Genomic DNA, 16,630 nt, shown 5'->3' with positions numbered 1-16,630 from the left:
CATTTTTGTCACCACTTTTCGATCGAATTTCCTCATCTCCACCGTCTAGTATCTAGATAATATTGTGTAGATCATCTCTGCAAAATTTCTGTCAGGACCCACCCCGAATTTCACCCTAAAACCCGAAGTAAATCCTGCGGGGACCACCTCCAAGGAAAATTTACCGAAAATTCGGCATAACCTCTCTTGAAAATGGACAACCCTTCCTAGAAATACCTACAAACACTTCAAAAGAAACCATCTATAATCCTCTACTCCTGGAGCCTTCGTGCTCCCCAGATCACAACACCACCCAAAATTTACTAATCTAAACAAATCTCATATCCAACCATTTATAGGTTCAGAGCAATCAAAATTTACTAATCTAAACCCTAATATGTGTCCATACCCCCTATATGAATTAAACACTCAAATAGGGCTACTACGCTTACGTCCAACGCTCACGTCACACCATAATGCGGCTATATGCTACGCCATTATGGTGGACAGACACATATGGCTAGCTAGCATTTATATACATACTCTCTCATAAATACATATTTATATACACCGAAAATCCCATTTTTTCGGTAACTCTCCAAGAGAAATAAAAATCGTCAAATTAAAATGACGTTAAAATATTCCGCAACATTAATTGTTCAACCATGAACCATAGCATGCATTTATTTAAAATAAACGTCCACTCACAAATTAGGCCTAAGCCTGATGTCGATCTGGGGTCTCGTCTGCTCGAGCCTCCTCACGTCCTGTTCCAAATATAATATTAATTTCCCAACCAAAAATCCAATATTTAATCAACATAGGCAAAATTACCCGAGAGCCATAAATACGCTCATCATTGCCTAACTTCGATATTCTTAAATCGGAACGATCCGATCTTAAATATCATACTCAACAGTTGTAAATACAACCTCCCCAAAATACGACTTAAATCCTACGGCCGGATTCTATATTAATTAACCGCCAAAAATACCAAACTTCGGAAATTCACAAACCTATCCAAATCTCATCCAAAAATTCCATAAATTACATCACTATACTCCTCTTAATATTCCACACTTAAAACCCTAAAAATCTCCTAACCGGCGGCGGCCGGAGGCCAATTCCGGCGACCTCCAAAACCTATAAAATTTTGACAGAATAATCTCCTCATCATGCTCTACAACTTTCCTGACCAACACATCACCCAATTCCAAGCCTAACTAGGCTAATCGAACAAAAACATCCTTAAAGCCCTAGAAATTTCAACTCCACATTTCTCCTTACCTAGCTCAAGATGGAGTGAGCTGATTGGAGGGGTTGTTGCACGGGAGGAGAGCTACAAAACCGTACCAAGCTTGCCCGGATTGGTGGCCGGAGGAGGGAGTTCCGGCGACCGGAAGTTCGGGGCAGCCTAACCTTTCGGGCGGCACCGCTCTCTCACGGCGGCGCTATGGGGGCTGTCACCGGTCCTGGAAGATAGCTGGGTCGGAGGGCAACCGAACGGGACCGGAGCGGCGGCAGGTGGTGGCCGGACGGCGGCAGGAGGACGGCCAGAAAACCAGACAGCGGGAGGGGCTCGGGAGAGGGAAAACCGAGAGGAGAAAAGAGAAGAAAAAGAGAAAAGAAAAGATGGGCCTCTACACCCGGTCCAAAAACCTTATATACTGAAACCCACTCTAAAATTTACACCCCAAAAATATACCCTAATAAAAATTACATTTTACTAGCTAAAATTTACTATTTTTACCGTCGACATAATTTCCTCCCACGAATAATCCTCCGCACAATAATCGTCCTTGAAACCCCTCTAGGGACCAATTAAGCTATTAACTCAATGATCGAGACGGTAAAATTCTTATTATAATCACGCTAGTAAATAAGGTAAAAATATAAGGGTCGGGATGTGACATTTTTAAAACGAAAGGCCCAGGGGAAAACATTTGAAACCGTTAGAGTGAGTGAACAAAAATAAATTTGAAAAGAAATAAATCTTTATGCTTTCCCGGTTTAACTTCTGTGGAAAAACAATTAACGGCATGCAACAAGCTCAAAAGCTTTTAAAAATTTACCGAAACGTGACTAGCCGCGCTAGTCCCCAATATCTCATAAAAATAAGAGCCTCTCAGGCTAAAATAAAATATGTATGTATTACACTCGTCATATCCCTTGTATAAATTTTCTTGAAACAACAAAGACAAATAGAAAATTCACCCAAGGCTACGACGTTTGGGTCTAACGCTCACGTCGCACCATAATGACATTTTATCTCATTATGGTGGAAAAGACGATGCATAAATATATACGCGCATATCCCCTATATAAATTATTATATAGGGCTACGACGATTGCGTCTAACGCTCACGTCGCATCATAATGGCATTTTACCTCATTATGGTGGAAAAACACGTATAGCTAGCTATCATTTCTTTATATACATATTATTCTCATAATCATCCAAATATGGATATATATATATATATACATACTCACTGAAATTCTCAATTTCGGTTATTCTCTAACAACAATGAAAATTGTCAATTATCATAAAAAACAATATGCACACGACTCCACCGAAAATCTTATTTTCAGTAACTTTCCAAATAACACGATAGCCATTTAAAATGAGAACATTTACTTCTGAAAATGACTTCGCGAAAATAAACAATTCCACAAATTGATATTCAATAAAATCAATCATTTAATATAGAATCACCGCATGCATATATTTTAAAACAAAAGTCCACTCACAACTTTAGGCCTAAACCTGACGTCGATCCGAGGTCTCTTCTGCTTGAGCTTCCTGACGTCATGTTTCCAAATGTAAAATTAATTTCCCCACTAAAAATCAAATATTTACGCAAAATACGCAAAAATTAACCGAGAGCCATAAACACGCTCATCATTGCCAAACTTCGAAATTATCCACACCTTAACCCTAGAACCAGCAGTCGTAACTACAACTTCTCACAGTTTAAACAACTTTAATCCAACGGCCGGATTCTACATTAAATCACCGCCAAAAATACCAAACTTCGGAAATTCACAAACCTATCCAAAACTCATCCAAAAATTCCATAATTTACATCAATATACTCCCCTTAATATTCCACACTTAAAACTATACAAAACTCCTAAACAGCGGCGGCCGGAGGCCGATTCCGACGACCTCCAATGCCTATGAAATTCTGATAGAAGAATCCTCTCATCATGCTCAACAACTTTCCTAACTAGCACAATCACCAATTCCAAGCCTAACTAGGTCAATCGAGCAAAAACATCCTAGAAAACCCTAGAGCTTCCACTCACCGGTTCTCCTTACCTAGACCAAGAGGGAGTGAGCCCTTTGGAGGAGTTGCTGCACGGGAGGAGGGCTACAAAACAAGCCAAGGATCACCGGCTTTGGTGGCTGGAGGAGGGAGTTTCGGCGACGGATGACTTAACGCAGTCGAACCTCTCGGACCCGATATCTTCCTCACGGCGGCGCTAGGGGGGTTGTCACCGGCCTAGAATGGAAGCTGGGTTGAAGGCCGACAGAACGGGACCGGTGCTGCAGTCTTAGGCGGCCGGGCGGCGGACGAGTGGCCGGAAGTTCCGACTGGGAGAGAGAGCTCGGGGAGGGGAAATCGGGAGAGAAGAGAGAGAAGAAAGAGAGGGAGATGGGTTTGGGCCTCACCCAACCGGTCCAACACCTATATTATACCCAACTCCACCAAAAATTTACACCCTAAAATAATACCCTAATAAAAATTACCTTTTACTAGCTAAAGTTTATCATTTTTACCGTCGTCATATTTTTCGCTTACGAATAACTCTCCGAAATAATCATCCCCCAAAACCCCTCTAGGGACCAATTAAACTATAACTTCATTGACGGAGACGGTAAAATTCTTATTATAATCAAGCTAGTAAATAAGGTAAAAATTTAAGGGTCAGGATGTGACAATTTCAGCCAATTTGGTGATCGTTAAGGCTTTCAAAACTGTGTTTTTCTAGTATAAACATGAACCGGACAGAATTCAGTCCGTCCATTTGTTTTTCGAGTTTGAGGGCCTTAACGATTACCAAATTGGCTGAAATTTTGCAGAGATGATCTACACAATATTATCTAGATACTAGACGGTGGAGATGAGGAAATTCTATTGAAAGTGATGCAAAAATGGAAATCCGCACCAAAACTTTGGTGCGGACGTCCGCAGCTGAGAAAAATCGTATATATATATATATATAAACATCCTCACTTTAAGAGTTTAAGGAGGTCCTCTTTAGTTCTACCATGTATTTTGACAATAAAAGCCACCCATTCTCTAGGTATTTACCCATATATGAATCCTATAAAAAATTAGCCAAAATGAAAAACGTTAAACCATTTGATTAGCACAATATTCGTTTTAATTTTATTTAACGACTTATAATTGTTTAATTCAATTTGAATGACCAAATGATTATGAAATTAGTTGAAATTTTGTAGACATGTTTCTTACATATGAATCTAGAGGATCAACGGTTGAAATCGTTAAATGAAGTGATCTACTAATGTAAAATAGTAGAAATCCTCAAATTCTTAAAGTAAGAAGGTTTTTTTTAGATCCTCCCTCTATGTATATATATACATGACCCTTTCATTGAGGGATCCATATTTTTGACCACTTTTAGGTATAGGCCCACACCATTGGATCGGTCATTTAATGAGCTTGAATGGCTGAGATTAAAACAAAAAGTTGCACACTTTATATCAAACCTGGACCATGCAAGCAACATAGCTAGAGGACTAAATACGAGCTACAACTAAGAAAAAAAACCTACAAAATACATCCAAGTTCTGTCAAAGGAGAGTCTTGCTTTGCTTCTCTTCGTATTGTGGTCTTCTGCAAGGAACGAAATCGAAGAGTGTAGAATAACAAACCGTTGTCCATACATTAAATCAATGTTTTAAAAGACTAAGGCGTAGCTGAGGCAATGACACGAGAGTCTCACCAAGGCGCTTGCCTTAAGGCATAAAGAGTGAGCCTTTTGAAAAATAACATGTATTTATGTCATTATTCCTCTTATATATAGAACATATATTGCAACCAACACAACATTATATATTGTCATCCATTCATAGTACTCGAATAATACAATTCAAGCAAATCACCAAAAATAAAATAGGAGAAATTACTGGTCACTCTATTAATTTTCATGCGCTCGACAGTTTACTCCATTAACTTTCAATTTCAATCGATCACTCCTCAAATTATCTAATGTCACACAATTAGGTCCATCCGTTAAGTGGCCGTCCAAATCAATGGTTAAGTTGCTGACTTGACATATTTTTCAACTGGAAATTCTATTTAACACCCCACCTCTCTCTCTCTCATTCATTTAAAACCCATCAGCCAGCCATGGCTTCCCACTTTTCTCTCTCCGTCGTTTCTCTTATCACCTTCCTCTTCCTCGCCAAGGTTCTTTGGCAACAGATAAACAAATAGGTGGACCTGCTTTGGACGACTGGTCGTCCACAACTCAGAAACCATCGGTTGAAGCTGTTCGTCGTCCACCAACCAGTGACCGGTCATCCGATCTGATCTCAGCGAGCGACGTAGAGACCCAGCGACTGGTCCGTCGGTCGACTTGAACTCCGGTCTGGACATCACCGACGGTTGTCAAAAAGGGAAAAAAAAACTAGGCTTGCCGGTGGTCGTTGAACCCAGCCGCTCGAATTGGAGAAGCCCGAATTAGTGGACCTTGATTCCACTCAGATCGATCGAGGCGAGGTATTGCGCAGCGGCCGGCCGGCGAGGTCTGGTCTGTCGTTGGTTGACAATTGTTCAGGAGGCTCCAGTCCACCACCTTGTCAGGCCATCGATACAGATGATTTAGGGTTCGTGGATGGTGTTGTTTAGGGTTTGGTTGGTGGCGAAAGGAAAAGATTGTTGTGAGGGTTTGAGTTTTGGGCTTCGGGAGAGAGATGCGGGGTAGGTGGGTTTGAGTTTTTGGTGTTGGGAGAGAGATGTCGAGGAGCTGCGGGGTGTGTTTGATTACGGTGTTGATGTGGTTGGTTGCTGGTGGTGTGGTTGGTTGGTTGCTAGTGTTGTTGTTGCGGTGTTGTTGAAGGTCCAACTGGTGATGTGGTGGCATTGTGGTTGTGGAGGAGGTGGAGGAGGAGAGAGAAGAGATTGAGGACACAGGACGGTGGAGAGAGAGAGAGAGGAGGGGTGGGTAGTTAAATGGAATTTTCAGTTGAAAAATATGTCCAGTCAGCAACTTAACCATTGATTTGGACGGCCACTTAACGGATGGACCTAATTGTGTGACATTGGATAATTTGAGGAGTGATCGATTGAAATTGAAAGTTAATGGAGTAAACTGTCGAGCACATGAAAGTTAATGGAGTGACCAGTAATTTCTCCAATAAAATACATCTAAAGACTCAAGTTGAAAGGTCAAAGTACACTAGCTAATCTTGCAAGATCAAAGGATAATAACACTAACTATGTGTTTAGGAACACTGTTTGACTATGTATAAGGATCAGAATCCTGGTGGTGGTAGCAAAGTTGACCCGAAACACATAGTTAGACCACACAACAACCTTTGTTTCTAGCTAAAACATAAAGCACTCACAAGATTTTACTATACTTGATTGTTCATGGGTAATAGCTACATAAATTATGCTAACAAATTCAAATCCAACACTCATAAGTAGCCCATAACTCAAAATTCTTCGGCTACATAAGATAGGGACTATTATTTGGTATTTGGGAATAAAAAAGAATTGGGCTTTTAACATCATTATCTCAAAACCCCAATTCATTTTTCTTCTTCCTTTTCAAAAACTCATTTTATTTCAATCTACCAGGCTAATAAAAACAAAATCTTGAAGCTAAAAACCGTGCAAACTACTCAAAATCGAAATTTTAACAACATCAATTGAGCAAATACATTAAAATCTTGAAGCTAAAACCCTCCAAACCAAACCCAACTCTCCCTCACAAACACAACTCAACAAAACAAAACCTATCAAACCATCAATCACAACAAATACAAAGAGAAGTCAAAGCAATCAAAGTTTGTATGAATTTGAAGAGACGACCATCGATCAAGAGCAAAAAAGAACGAACAAGTATAAAACCCAAAGTTGGGAGAAGAGAGAAATCTTACCTTGAGCGCAAAGAGCCGCGTTGATGTGTTCGTATTGTGGGCATACATCTAAGGGACCAGTTTATGGATGGGACTGTCGAATTCAGAGATTCTCAGGGATTTGGTTAGGAAGGGCATAAAGATATTGAATAGCAAGAGGTGGTTAGAGGCAAATTGGGAGAGGGGGGCTCGAAATGGCCAAACCTAGCTCTTTATTGTCAAACCCAAAAACGACCCCATTTTTCTTCAAATAAACTAGGTTTGGCCTTCGACGCCTTGTGTTTTGCGCTTTTCAAGCCTTGTGCAGTGCCTTTGGCTCCTCTGCGCCTAACCCATCAAGGCTAACTCAGTTGCAGCACCGCCTCGTGCATTTTGAGCCTTAAGGCGCGTCCGAGCCGCGTTTTTTAAAACATTGCACCAAATTGTATTCCAAGCTAGAACACGTACAATTTGGTTTGTTCTTACTGGTACGTAAACCTGTGTTAGCTCCCAAGCTGTAGAGGGGGAGAGATGTGTTGGAGACCGCCAGCAGCAGCTTGGTTAAAAGCTAACCTAGATGGCCTTCAGGAAATTAACAGAGGGGGGATTCAATTAGGAAATCAGATGGCCTCACTATGGGGGGGCGGCGGCATATGAGCATTTGAGTCTAGGGTGGAGGGTGTGGCTGCAATAATAGTAACTGCACAGCCTGGCTCCAATCTGCTGTGAAACAGCAAGCAGTCCTGGCAGATGGATCTGATACCATGCCTTTCGTGAGTCTAATACAGAGGCTGGTAAGCTAGCAAGTAGCAAAGTTTGCACTCCATTCTAGGTTTAATCTTTCTTGGTTTGTGTACATGAACTTCATGCCCTCTTGGCTTCACTTTGTAACAGTTAGCACCCTTGAAGTTTAATAGAAACGAGTCACTGACGTCCTTTTCATCAAATTGTGAAGATGGATACACTACATTATAGACCAGAGATTAGTCACAGGTGCAAAACCAGAAACAAAAACCCACTTGCGATCAATTTCCAGCAAAATGAGAAACGCAAAACAATGTACATCATACTAATCAAAACAGAAATCTATTGATGAAGCTAATGTCCCCAACACGAAATTCACAAGGGGGGAAGGGCAAGGAGAAATCAAAATACTTGCTAAAAGAAAGAGAGATGGATTAACATACTCTAAGGGCTGGCAAGTAACTAGCTAATTTACCTCCCCTGCTATACATCCCACCCATCCTTCCGCCCATCAAATTCCCACTTGCGCCCAGCCAAAGTTCCATACATCTCAGAAAACTTCACCAGGCAGTTGCTCCTCTTGTTGTAGTGAACTTGTGTATTTCGGCTAATAGCAGCACCAGATAATTTTGAAGTATCTATTGCCCATGCTGGCCTCACATACTCCACATTCTGAGATGAGCTAGCATTTGCATACAAGTAATTCATAAGCACGTCCTCACAGTTGAAAAACTTGTCCACTAAGTCCCTCCCTTGGCTAGCTTCTTCACTCCAATACCTCTCAAAGGCAACTTGGCTTTCAAGGAAAGCCGCTCCTGTGAGAATCATATTATAGCCTTTATGACTCCGAGCATATTTCTCACCTCTGTACTTCAATGGGCTTCCATCAATTAGCCGGGGGTAGAAACCCACAATACGATCCGGGTGTTCACGCCATATCCGGAATCCTCTCTCAATATCATTGCAAGTCATCATAATGTCGTCATCAAGCTCCAGAACAGCTCGAGTCTTTATCAAAGAGTCCAACCTGAACCGGTTATTCAGGGAATTCTGTTTCTCTACTCTGATCCTCACGGGCACTGCTGAATCAAAATCACTCACTTCAGGAGGTATTCCCTTGTTCCACACCACAACAATTTCTCTTACTGATGAACATCTAGAATAGTGTTTCACATACATTTTCAAATTCCAAAGACGGGCATCATAAGTCATTGTTAATAATGTGAACTGTGAGTAGTGACCTTTTATTGGGTAAGCTTCTTCTGCACCACTGCCGCCATAGATATATTTAACCCCTGTGCACATAGCTGCCACTCCAAATGCCAAATATATAGCAAGAACTAGTCTTCCAGCACAGGTATTAGGCTTAATCCTACCTCTCAGGAAAGAAACTGATCTGTTCAAGCGGCTGCAAAAACGTCTCAGTTTGGACGAACAAAAATATGACCTTTCACAAGCCAAGAATACATCACTTCTCTTACCTGAGTTGTGAGTGCACCAACTAAGGGGAATCATGCACTTCACAGCTCCAAGCAGTACACCTAGTGATATAACAAGTATAGCGACAACGGCAACTGAGGCAGTACCAACAATAAACCTATGTACAGAATCTCCAGAAGGTACACGGTCTCCATCCATTACTGCAATCCAACCCCCGGTATTTAGTTGTTGCACATCGAGATGATGGAAGCGAACACCATTCCAAGCATTGCGACCCTTAGTTGGTGCTGGTAGGCCCAACGGGACTTCAACTTCCTTATATTCATCTTTCGTAAGAACTTCCACCTTAAAGGTGCGCACACGTTTACCATACGTTTCAGCACAGTCTTGACCAAAGCGATAGAGATTCCCATTGTAGAAAAATGGTCTGCCTCCATTTCGAGCCCCAACACTCCTGTCACCATTATATATAGGGTTCTTCTTGTGTGGCTTCCAAGGACCCAAAGGCGAGCTACTGTACCAGATTTCCAACTGTCCATTCTTTGTGGTGCCAAATCCACTGTGATCTGAACCGAAAAGCCAATAGGCTCCATCATAATTGATAAGGAATGAGTCAACAAGAGGCTTTTTCAAGATCACCTTTTCTAGAGTCCATTGCATGGGAAAACTGAGGGCTTGATACAGACGAACTTCGCCATTCATGCTGCTCTCGGGCATCATATATATCTGTACGAGATAGTAAAAGATCAGGTTCTGCATTAGGATATAAAGCTTGGAAAATAGGTGCCTTGTACATGAAGTCAATTCAATTGAGGTGAATGTAAAAGAAATTTGATCTTACTTGGCCAAGGTAGGGGAAGACATATGGATAAGAGAGGTGCCACTCTTCATCCAAGGCAATGCCTAATTGCTGCCATGTTGCTCCTTTATCGGAACTTTTTGAAACACCAATATCTCCTTGCATAGTAATAGAATTTTTGGTTTCATAGAACATGTACAAAGTATCACCCTGAAACAAAAGATCAAACTAACTAAATACATGATCAAACAATTCTAAGCACAATAACAACATTCAACACCTAAAGACATGCAAAGAAGAGTTCCAGACAGACAGTAAAGGGTTACATATGCATGTGTAAGTGCATATATGTACCGACATGTGTCCATGCGTGCGACACACTGAAACACAAGTATAACTCCAACTGAGCATGCAGCTATAGACACACATCAAGGGCCAAAACAGTGCTGGCAGCCTCCAAATGTCCACAGACTAGGACATAAGTGAGCAACGGATCAAGGGTTCAATCTCTTGTAGGATTCAGTTCATTTTGGGCTTCCATGTTCTTCTAAGTTTAGGCGTTATTCTTTTCAAGCAACCCTTTCATAAAAACATGATATAAGCTGAGCATGCCGCCCCAACTCTGCATCCATTATATTTAATGTTCTTTAGTGTCATTTCTAAACCATATGCAGACACATTTATATTTAATGTCCTTGGTGTCATTCTGCTAATGTATTTATTGACTTTTATTGACTTTTGTCCAAACCATCTTACAGAAAAGATGGTTCTCTCCAAAACATATGCCAAAAGAATGAACAAAGACTTCCACTATTGCAAAAAGATATTAATTTACAAGTGCAGTGATCAACAATTTGACAACTTATAATGGTTACTCCTTTTCAGTAATATGAGAACAGCTTTACTATATGACAGTAATAACACTAAGCTAATAGCCTTAGCAACTGAGCTGGTCCCTGACTAAGAACTACTTGAATCCACACAGGGTTTTTATAATATCAAAACCATGAAGTTTCATGAATGAATGTATGTCCCATATGGTACAGCAACCACAGTCATGTAATACCACAATCAGAACAACCTATTCACTAAAACCTAAGCCAACTTTTTATGACAAAAGCCATCATCGAATTAACGGGATACGAATTGGCAATAAGTATTATTCTTACTATCCTATGGGAATACATCAAAATTGTAACTGGCAAGAGAAAGAAAGCCCAACCAATATACCAACTAGGAAAATCAAATGGAGCATGAATGACGTTTGATACTTGAATACCAATGATAACCGAATCCACCACGCATTCCTAAACGAGAGACAGCACTACGAAATGAGCTACATCTCTTATACCGCAACTCTCCAAAAAACTGTTCATAGAGGAATCCTATAAGCGGGATCCCATTTGGTAAGAATAGAATGGGATCACCTGTCTGCGCATGTCCCAATGCTATCGAATTATTTAAACTGTCCAAATCTGTAAGTGACAGGGGATGGAAAAGGGTAATGCTTACTATATACACACCAGCAACCAGCAGATTGTAACAGATGATTTGTTTAGACTTTAGACCATAGGATAAGCTTAGATACTCCTCCATAACACTTACATGCAAGACTCCACTGTATGGCATATATAAGCCAGTAGACACTGGTCTTCTAAATCTACATATTACCATTTAACATTTTCAGAGATTTGCAAATCATTCAAAGGGATTTGCAAGCTATTTGATGGAGTATTATCAATCCCATGGGAATTATTCCATTATTCCACCAAAGTTAGAGGTTCCATTTTTAGTAACAGTTTTCCTGCTAAGCCACATTTTTTTTTTTTTTTGTTGTATTGCAGAAAAATTGAAAACATGGAGGATAAGAATTCCAGCATCAAAACCATAAAGTTCAAAGTAATGGTACTTGTCCTTCGATTACTTTTTCCTATCTCTATCTTAAATCACATGGAGTTTTTGGAAGCTGAGAATTGACATCATCCTAATTAGCAGGTTGATGGAGGTAATGTAATAGATTTCGTTGACATCAATAAACAATCGGCTCTAAATCATCCCCTTCTCAAAAATCAAACTACACAGGTTTCCCCTTATTGCCTAATTATTAGTTATTTCACAGTATGGAAATTCTCCCAACATTATCATTTTATCAGTGTCATACTAACATAGATTTTACTCAAAGTAGTCATGAACTCATGATGTAGAATACATAGATTGTATTCAAACTAGTCATGAGGTAGAATAATTTAATAAAAGAAAGTTCTGACAGCTATTTTGTTACATTTAAATCAACATAGAGTTTGAACATGATAAAGGTTAATGATGCTTACTCTAGTTGAAATTTGGGATGAGGAAAATTAGCAGTTATTTATAACGTGTAACAATTCATTAAAGACATTAAAAGGTTCAATAGAAGAAATTTTACTACTGCACTATCATCATTGTATCCACGCTTGCCAGATTATATGCATTACCCACATCATCATGTCAAAATGTTTATGCAGGTTGTGCTCTAATCCCATTCTCAACATGGCATATAACACATGCAATGAAAACAAATCCATTCCTAGGACTTCAGTATAAAATGAACACAACAGTATTATTTACTGCCAAATATGTCCAAACTTTGTATTAAGAACTCCCCAAAAATTGTAAAGTTGCACTACAAATTAGAAGCCATGCTACTGATCATCAGAACAATGAGAGGTAGGATGTAACTCAGACCTCTTTCACAAACATAAATTGTAAAGCAAATAATTTAAGTTATGGAGAGCCTAAAAGTCAGTCCCAAAAAAAAAAAAAAACCAAGAAGAACGTAAGTCCTATAACACTATGCATAGCTATGTTATCATTCTTTTGCTGAACTGCTACACCTAATACCACTACTTCTACACATATGAACACAATCAAAACCTGTCGTTTTCAGCTGTCACCAATTAGTCCCCAAGGTTTTAACGGAGCCATAACAATAAATTCAAGTTAAAACCATATAATCCTCAAGTTTATAGAAATAAACCCCTGAAGTTCACCTTACTTGCTACAATAAAACCATCGTTTGATCAGTGGGGAACTTAATTGAGCCATACCTAGTTGTGTTATCACAATTGCAACAGTTAATAAATTCCAGAAAAAAGCAGAGAAATTACCTGGACATAAAGGAAAGGATCAGCAACAAAATTGCTCGGGAAACCAGACTCAGAAAGTGAAGCACAAGTCACAACAGGGTTTGCCACTGGCCAAGCGGCACTCTTGTTTCTCCATACATTCATCTGCACCAAAATTCGAACTAATTTACAAAACTATTATCACCCTCAACCAGTTCAAAACAAAAAATTACACAACCTCAAATCCCAACTCACCTAAAAAAAAAAAAACGAAAATTATAACACCCAAAATCAATGAAAAAACAAACACAAAATCATACCCATCAAGGTAAAACAAAGGTTAATCAGCAAAGTGTGCTTTTAGAAACAACTTTTCCCCCAAAATCAAGGACACATAATAATTCTATACAAAATTAATTTACACTTTCAATACCTAACTCTCAGCACGGCAACTCCATCCATTAAACAAACCCAGAAAACAATCCCAGCGAAACCCACTATGGCACTATCAGTGAAAAAATCAAAATAAAAACTACCCCCATACACAGTAATAATAGTCAGAAGAACACAAAACTGTAATAAATAAAAAAATGACCGGAAAAATGAAATGAAAGCTCACAGCTTCTATGGGCTTGAGGTGAAAGGGAGAGTCACCGAAGAAAACACCAACAGACCAAGAGCCTTCATTGTCTTCCTGACACCCAAGCGCAGAGGGCGTAGTGCCCCGAGCGTAATAATAAGGCGTGAAAGCGAACCAGACATAAAAAGTGGCGACTGATCCGAACAGCACGCAACACCCGAAAAAGAACACAAACCCCGAAGACATCAGGCATCTCCATTTACACAGTCTACACTTGAGGCTCATGTTGCAGCACCCCCCACTACTAGTATTATTATTAATATTGTTATGATGACTAGTACTGTTGTCGTTGTTGTTGTTATTAGCCGAACCATTGCCGCCGCCGCCGGGGCTGAAACCCATCAGAATCCGCCTCCGCCCCAATCAGCGCGCCGTAGCGGCATTCAGGGGTCGATCGAAATTTGGTTTTGTCTCGGGGGTTGCGCGTGGTTAGGTTTTTTTGGGGGAGGGGACGCGGTTGAGTGGGGGAAGGAAAAGAGAGGAAGGATGGAAAGGTGACGGGGATGGAAGAGGAGGAGGATGAGCGTTACGCTAATAATAATGATACGAGCAGAAACTTTATGTTATAATATGATTTTATAAATGGGATTATGGAGAGAGTATGAGAGAGCGTGGAGGTGTGGTAATGTGGCCAAGTGTGTTTGTATATATAGGCTTTGTGTATAGAGGAGCAGTTCGTTCGGCTCTTTTACCCTTATTTTATAGTCTCTCACTTTAGTCCCTTTTCTACCCGTTTATTTGAACAGTGGGGCCAACTTTTGGTTATTGGGGTCCGCGGATTCTAATATTTTTCGCCGTCGGATTATCCGTTTAGTGGCTTGGTTGGAATTGATCACTGAATTTTTAAATGTGTGGTTTTAGATTTTTAGGCATGGGATCGGTTTGGACGGGTATTGTTCAAACCAATAACAGTAACAAAAATTTTATCGATATCGTTTCGGTACTTTAAATTTTAGTTTCGTTACCAAACTGATTTGATACAAAAAAAAATAAAAAATAAAAATTGTTAAGTTCAAATTTTCAATGTGCAAAAAGATAATATCTCAGCCACAAGCCAATCAAATAAGAAAAAAAGAACTTGGCCATAATACATGAGTCTTTTCTCCCGAGTTCTAAGACTCGAAACATTTTGTTAGAATATAAAGCTAGGACCAGTTTAGCTGGTGGATAGCTCATTTTCTTTATGAGTAGCTACAACTTGTTAAAAGCGAGAAATTTTTCAGTCCTCCCGAAGGACCACGTGGCATAATGACGTGGTCCTCTTTGCCAATAATAATTTAGCACGTAGCCTTTTATATAAATGAATTAAAATGCAACTATTTTGTTATTTCGAGAAAAGACGTTCTTAGGTTTTCTGCCGAATGAACCACATCTTCAGTGGAAGAAGAACGACGGCAGAGAGAATGATAGTGAAGCCCGACGGCGGAGATAGGTGAATGCAACCGAGTTATCAAATATACAAGTCTCCTTCGTCTTGTTGCTAATCATCTCCCACCTCCTATGTATCAAATATACAAATTGTATTTGAATCTCAGAAGTTAGAATCTTACACGATCATCATCGAGATCATAATCGGTCTGACCATATAGATCCATACAAATTCTCAAATGGTGTTGCCTTCGATTACTGAAATTGATTGAATTGATGAGCCTATTTCTTCAAGGAATAGCTTTCTTAAATCTTAAAGAATAGCTGTGTGTGGGAAAACTCAGTGTTGTCAACTTGCTGCAAATGTTTCTCTGGGTCTGCAAGCTTCAATATCATCATGTGGATTTTGGAGAATGGGGTGCTAAGTTTTGTCTTTATGGATGAGATAAACAAATAATCAAACAATTCAATCAGAAATCACAATAATATTCTATGAATTTGGAAAATGGTCTCGATTTTGGGAATGCTTTGCATCTTCACAAGAGCATCAATTATCAAAGAACTTAAGATGCAGAAGAATGAATAATAGATGAGTTGCTGGGGAGTATCGGCAGAGGGAGGTGCAGACCTTGAGACACAAAATTGTCTTTTCTCAAAACAACAGAATATTTGCATTTTAATTCATTTATATAAAAGGCTACGTGTTAAATTATCATTGGCAAGAAGGACCACGTCATTATGCCATGTGGTTCTCCGGGAGGACTGAAAAATTTCTCGTTAAAAGCTCAGCTCATTTATTAAGACTTGACTCTTGGAATTTTTTTATTATTAGTGAAACATATTAAATATATTTTCCAAATCCAAATCTTTATTCTTTTTATTACCTTCCTTTTCAATTAAAAGAGAATATGAGAATTTAATTAAAATATATTATATAAAAGAAGCAAATTTGTGGAACAATCAAATCAAAGAAAGTAAGATGAGATAGCCATAAAATTAATATTTTTAAATTTAAAGTTTAATAAGCCAAGCCGAGCCGAATAACGCTCGAGCTTGTCCAATACATGGAGCCGAGCCTAGCTCGAGCTTAAGAAAAAATATTCAAGCCGAGCCGAGTTTGAACATGGGAGAAAAATTCCAAGCTTCAGCCCGGCTCAAGCTCGATAAAAAAAATGAGCTGAACATGAACACCTAGATATACGGCCCAACTCGGCTCATTTACACCCCTATTACAACAACACTCGCCTCTTCTTGATGAGCCCGGAAGCCACAACTAACGCGAGAGCGCCATCGGACAGGCTGCAAACTCTTCTGTGTTTTTTCCAACCCTATAAATCTAATTGTAAAATCAAAGCTGAAGTATCTCTTCTAGTTTCAGTTTGTTTTGTATAGCGATAACTACATCTTACGGTTAAGAATAAATACTAAGTTGTGAGTTATTATAATTAACTTCAGTC

General features: G+C 39.5%; 1 protein-coding gene across 1 annotated transcript; it reads right to left on the bottom strand.

Moving 5' to 3' along the window:
• Positions 1-8,255: 8,255 nt before the first annotated feature.
• On the bottom strand, positions 8,256-14,409 carry LOC101295367. Its single transcript, XM_004307104.1, has 4 exons — positions 13,785-14,409; positions 13,208-13,330; positions 10,104-10,271; positions 8,256-9,988 (listed from the first exon to the last, which is right to left on the bottom strand). The coding sequence occupies exons 1-4, from the start codon at positions 14,145-14,147 to the stop codon at positions 8,306-8,308; spliced, it is 2,337 nt and encodes a 778-aa protein (XP_004307152.1). The 5' UTR covers positions 14,148-14,409; the 3' UTR covers positions 8,256-8,305.
• Between the last annotated feature and the right edge of the window lie 2,221 nt (positions 14,410-16,630).

Source organism: Fragaria vesca, linkage group LG7, assembly GCF_000184155.1.
Source record: "Fragaria vesca subsp. vesca linkage group LG7, FraVesHawaii_1.0, whole genome shotgun sequence".
NCBI lineage: Eukaryota > Viridiplantae > Streptophyta > Magnoliopsida > Rosales > Rosaceae > Fragaria > Fragaria vesca.
Note: the sequence above shows the minus strand (reverse complement) of the source record. Positions and strands in the feature narration are given on the sequence as shown.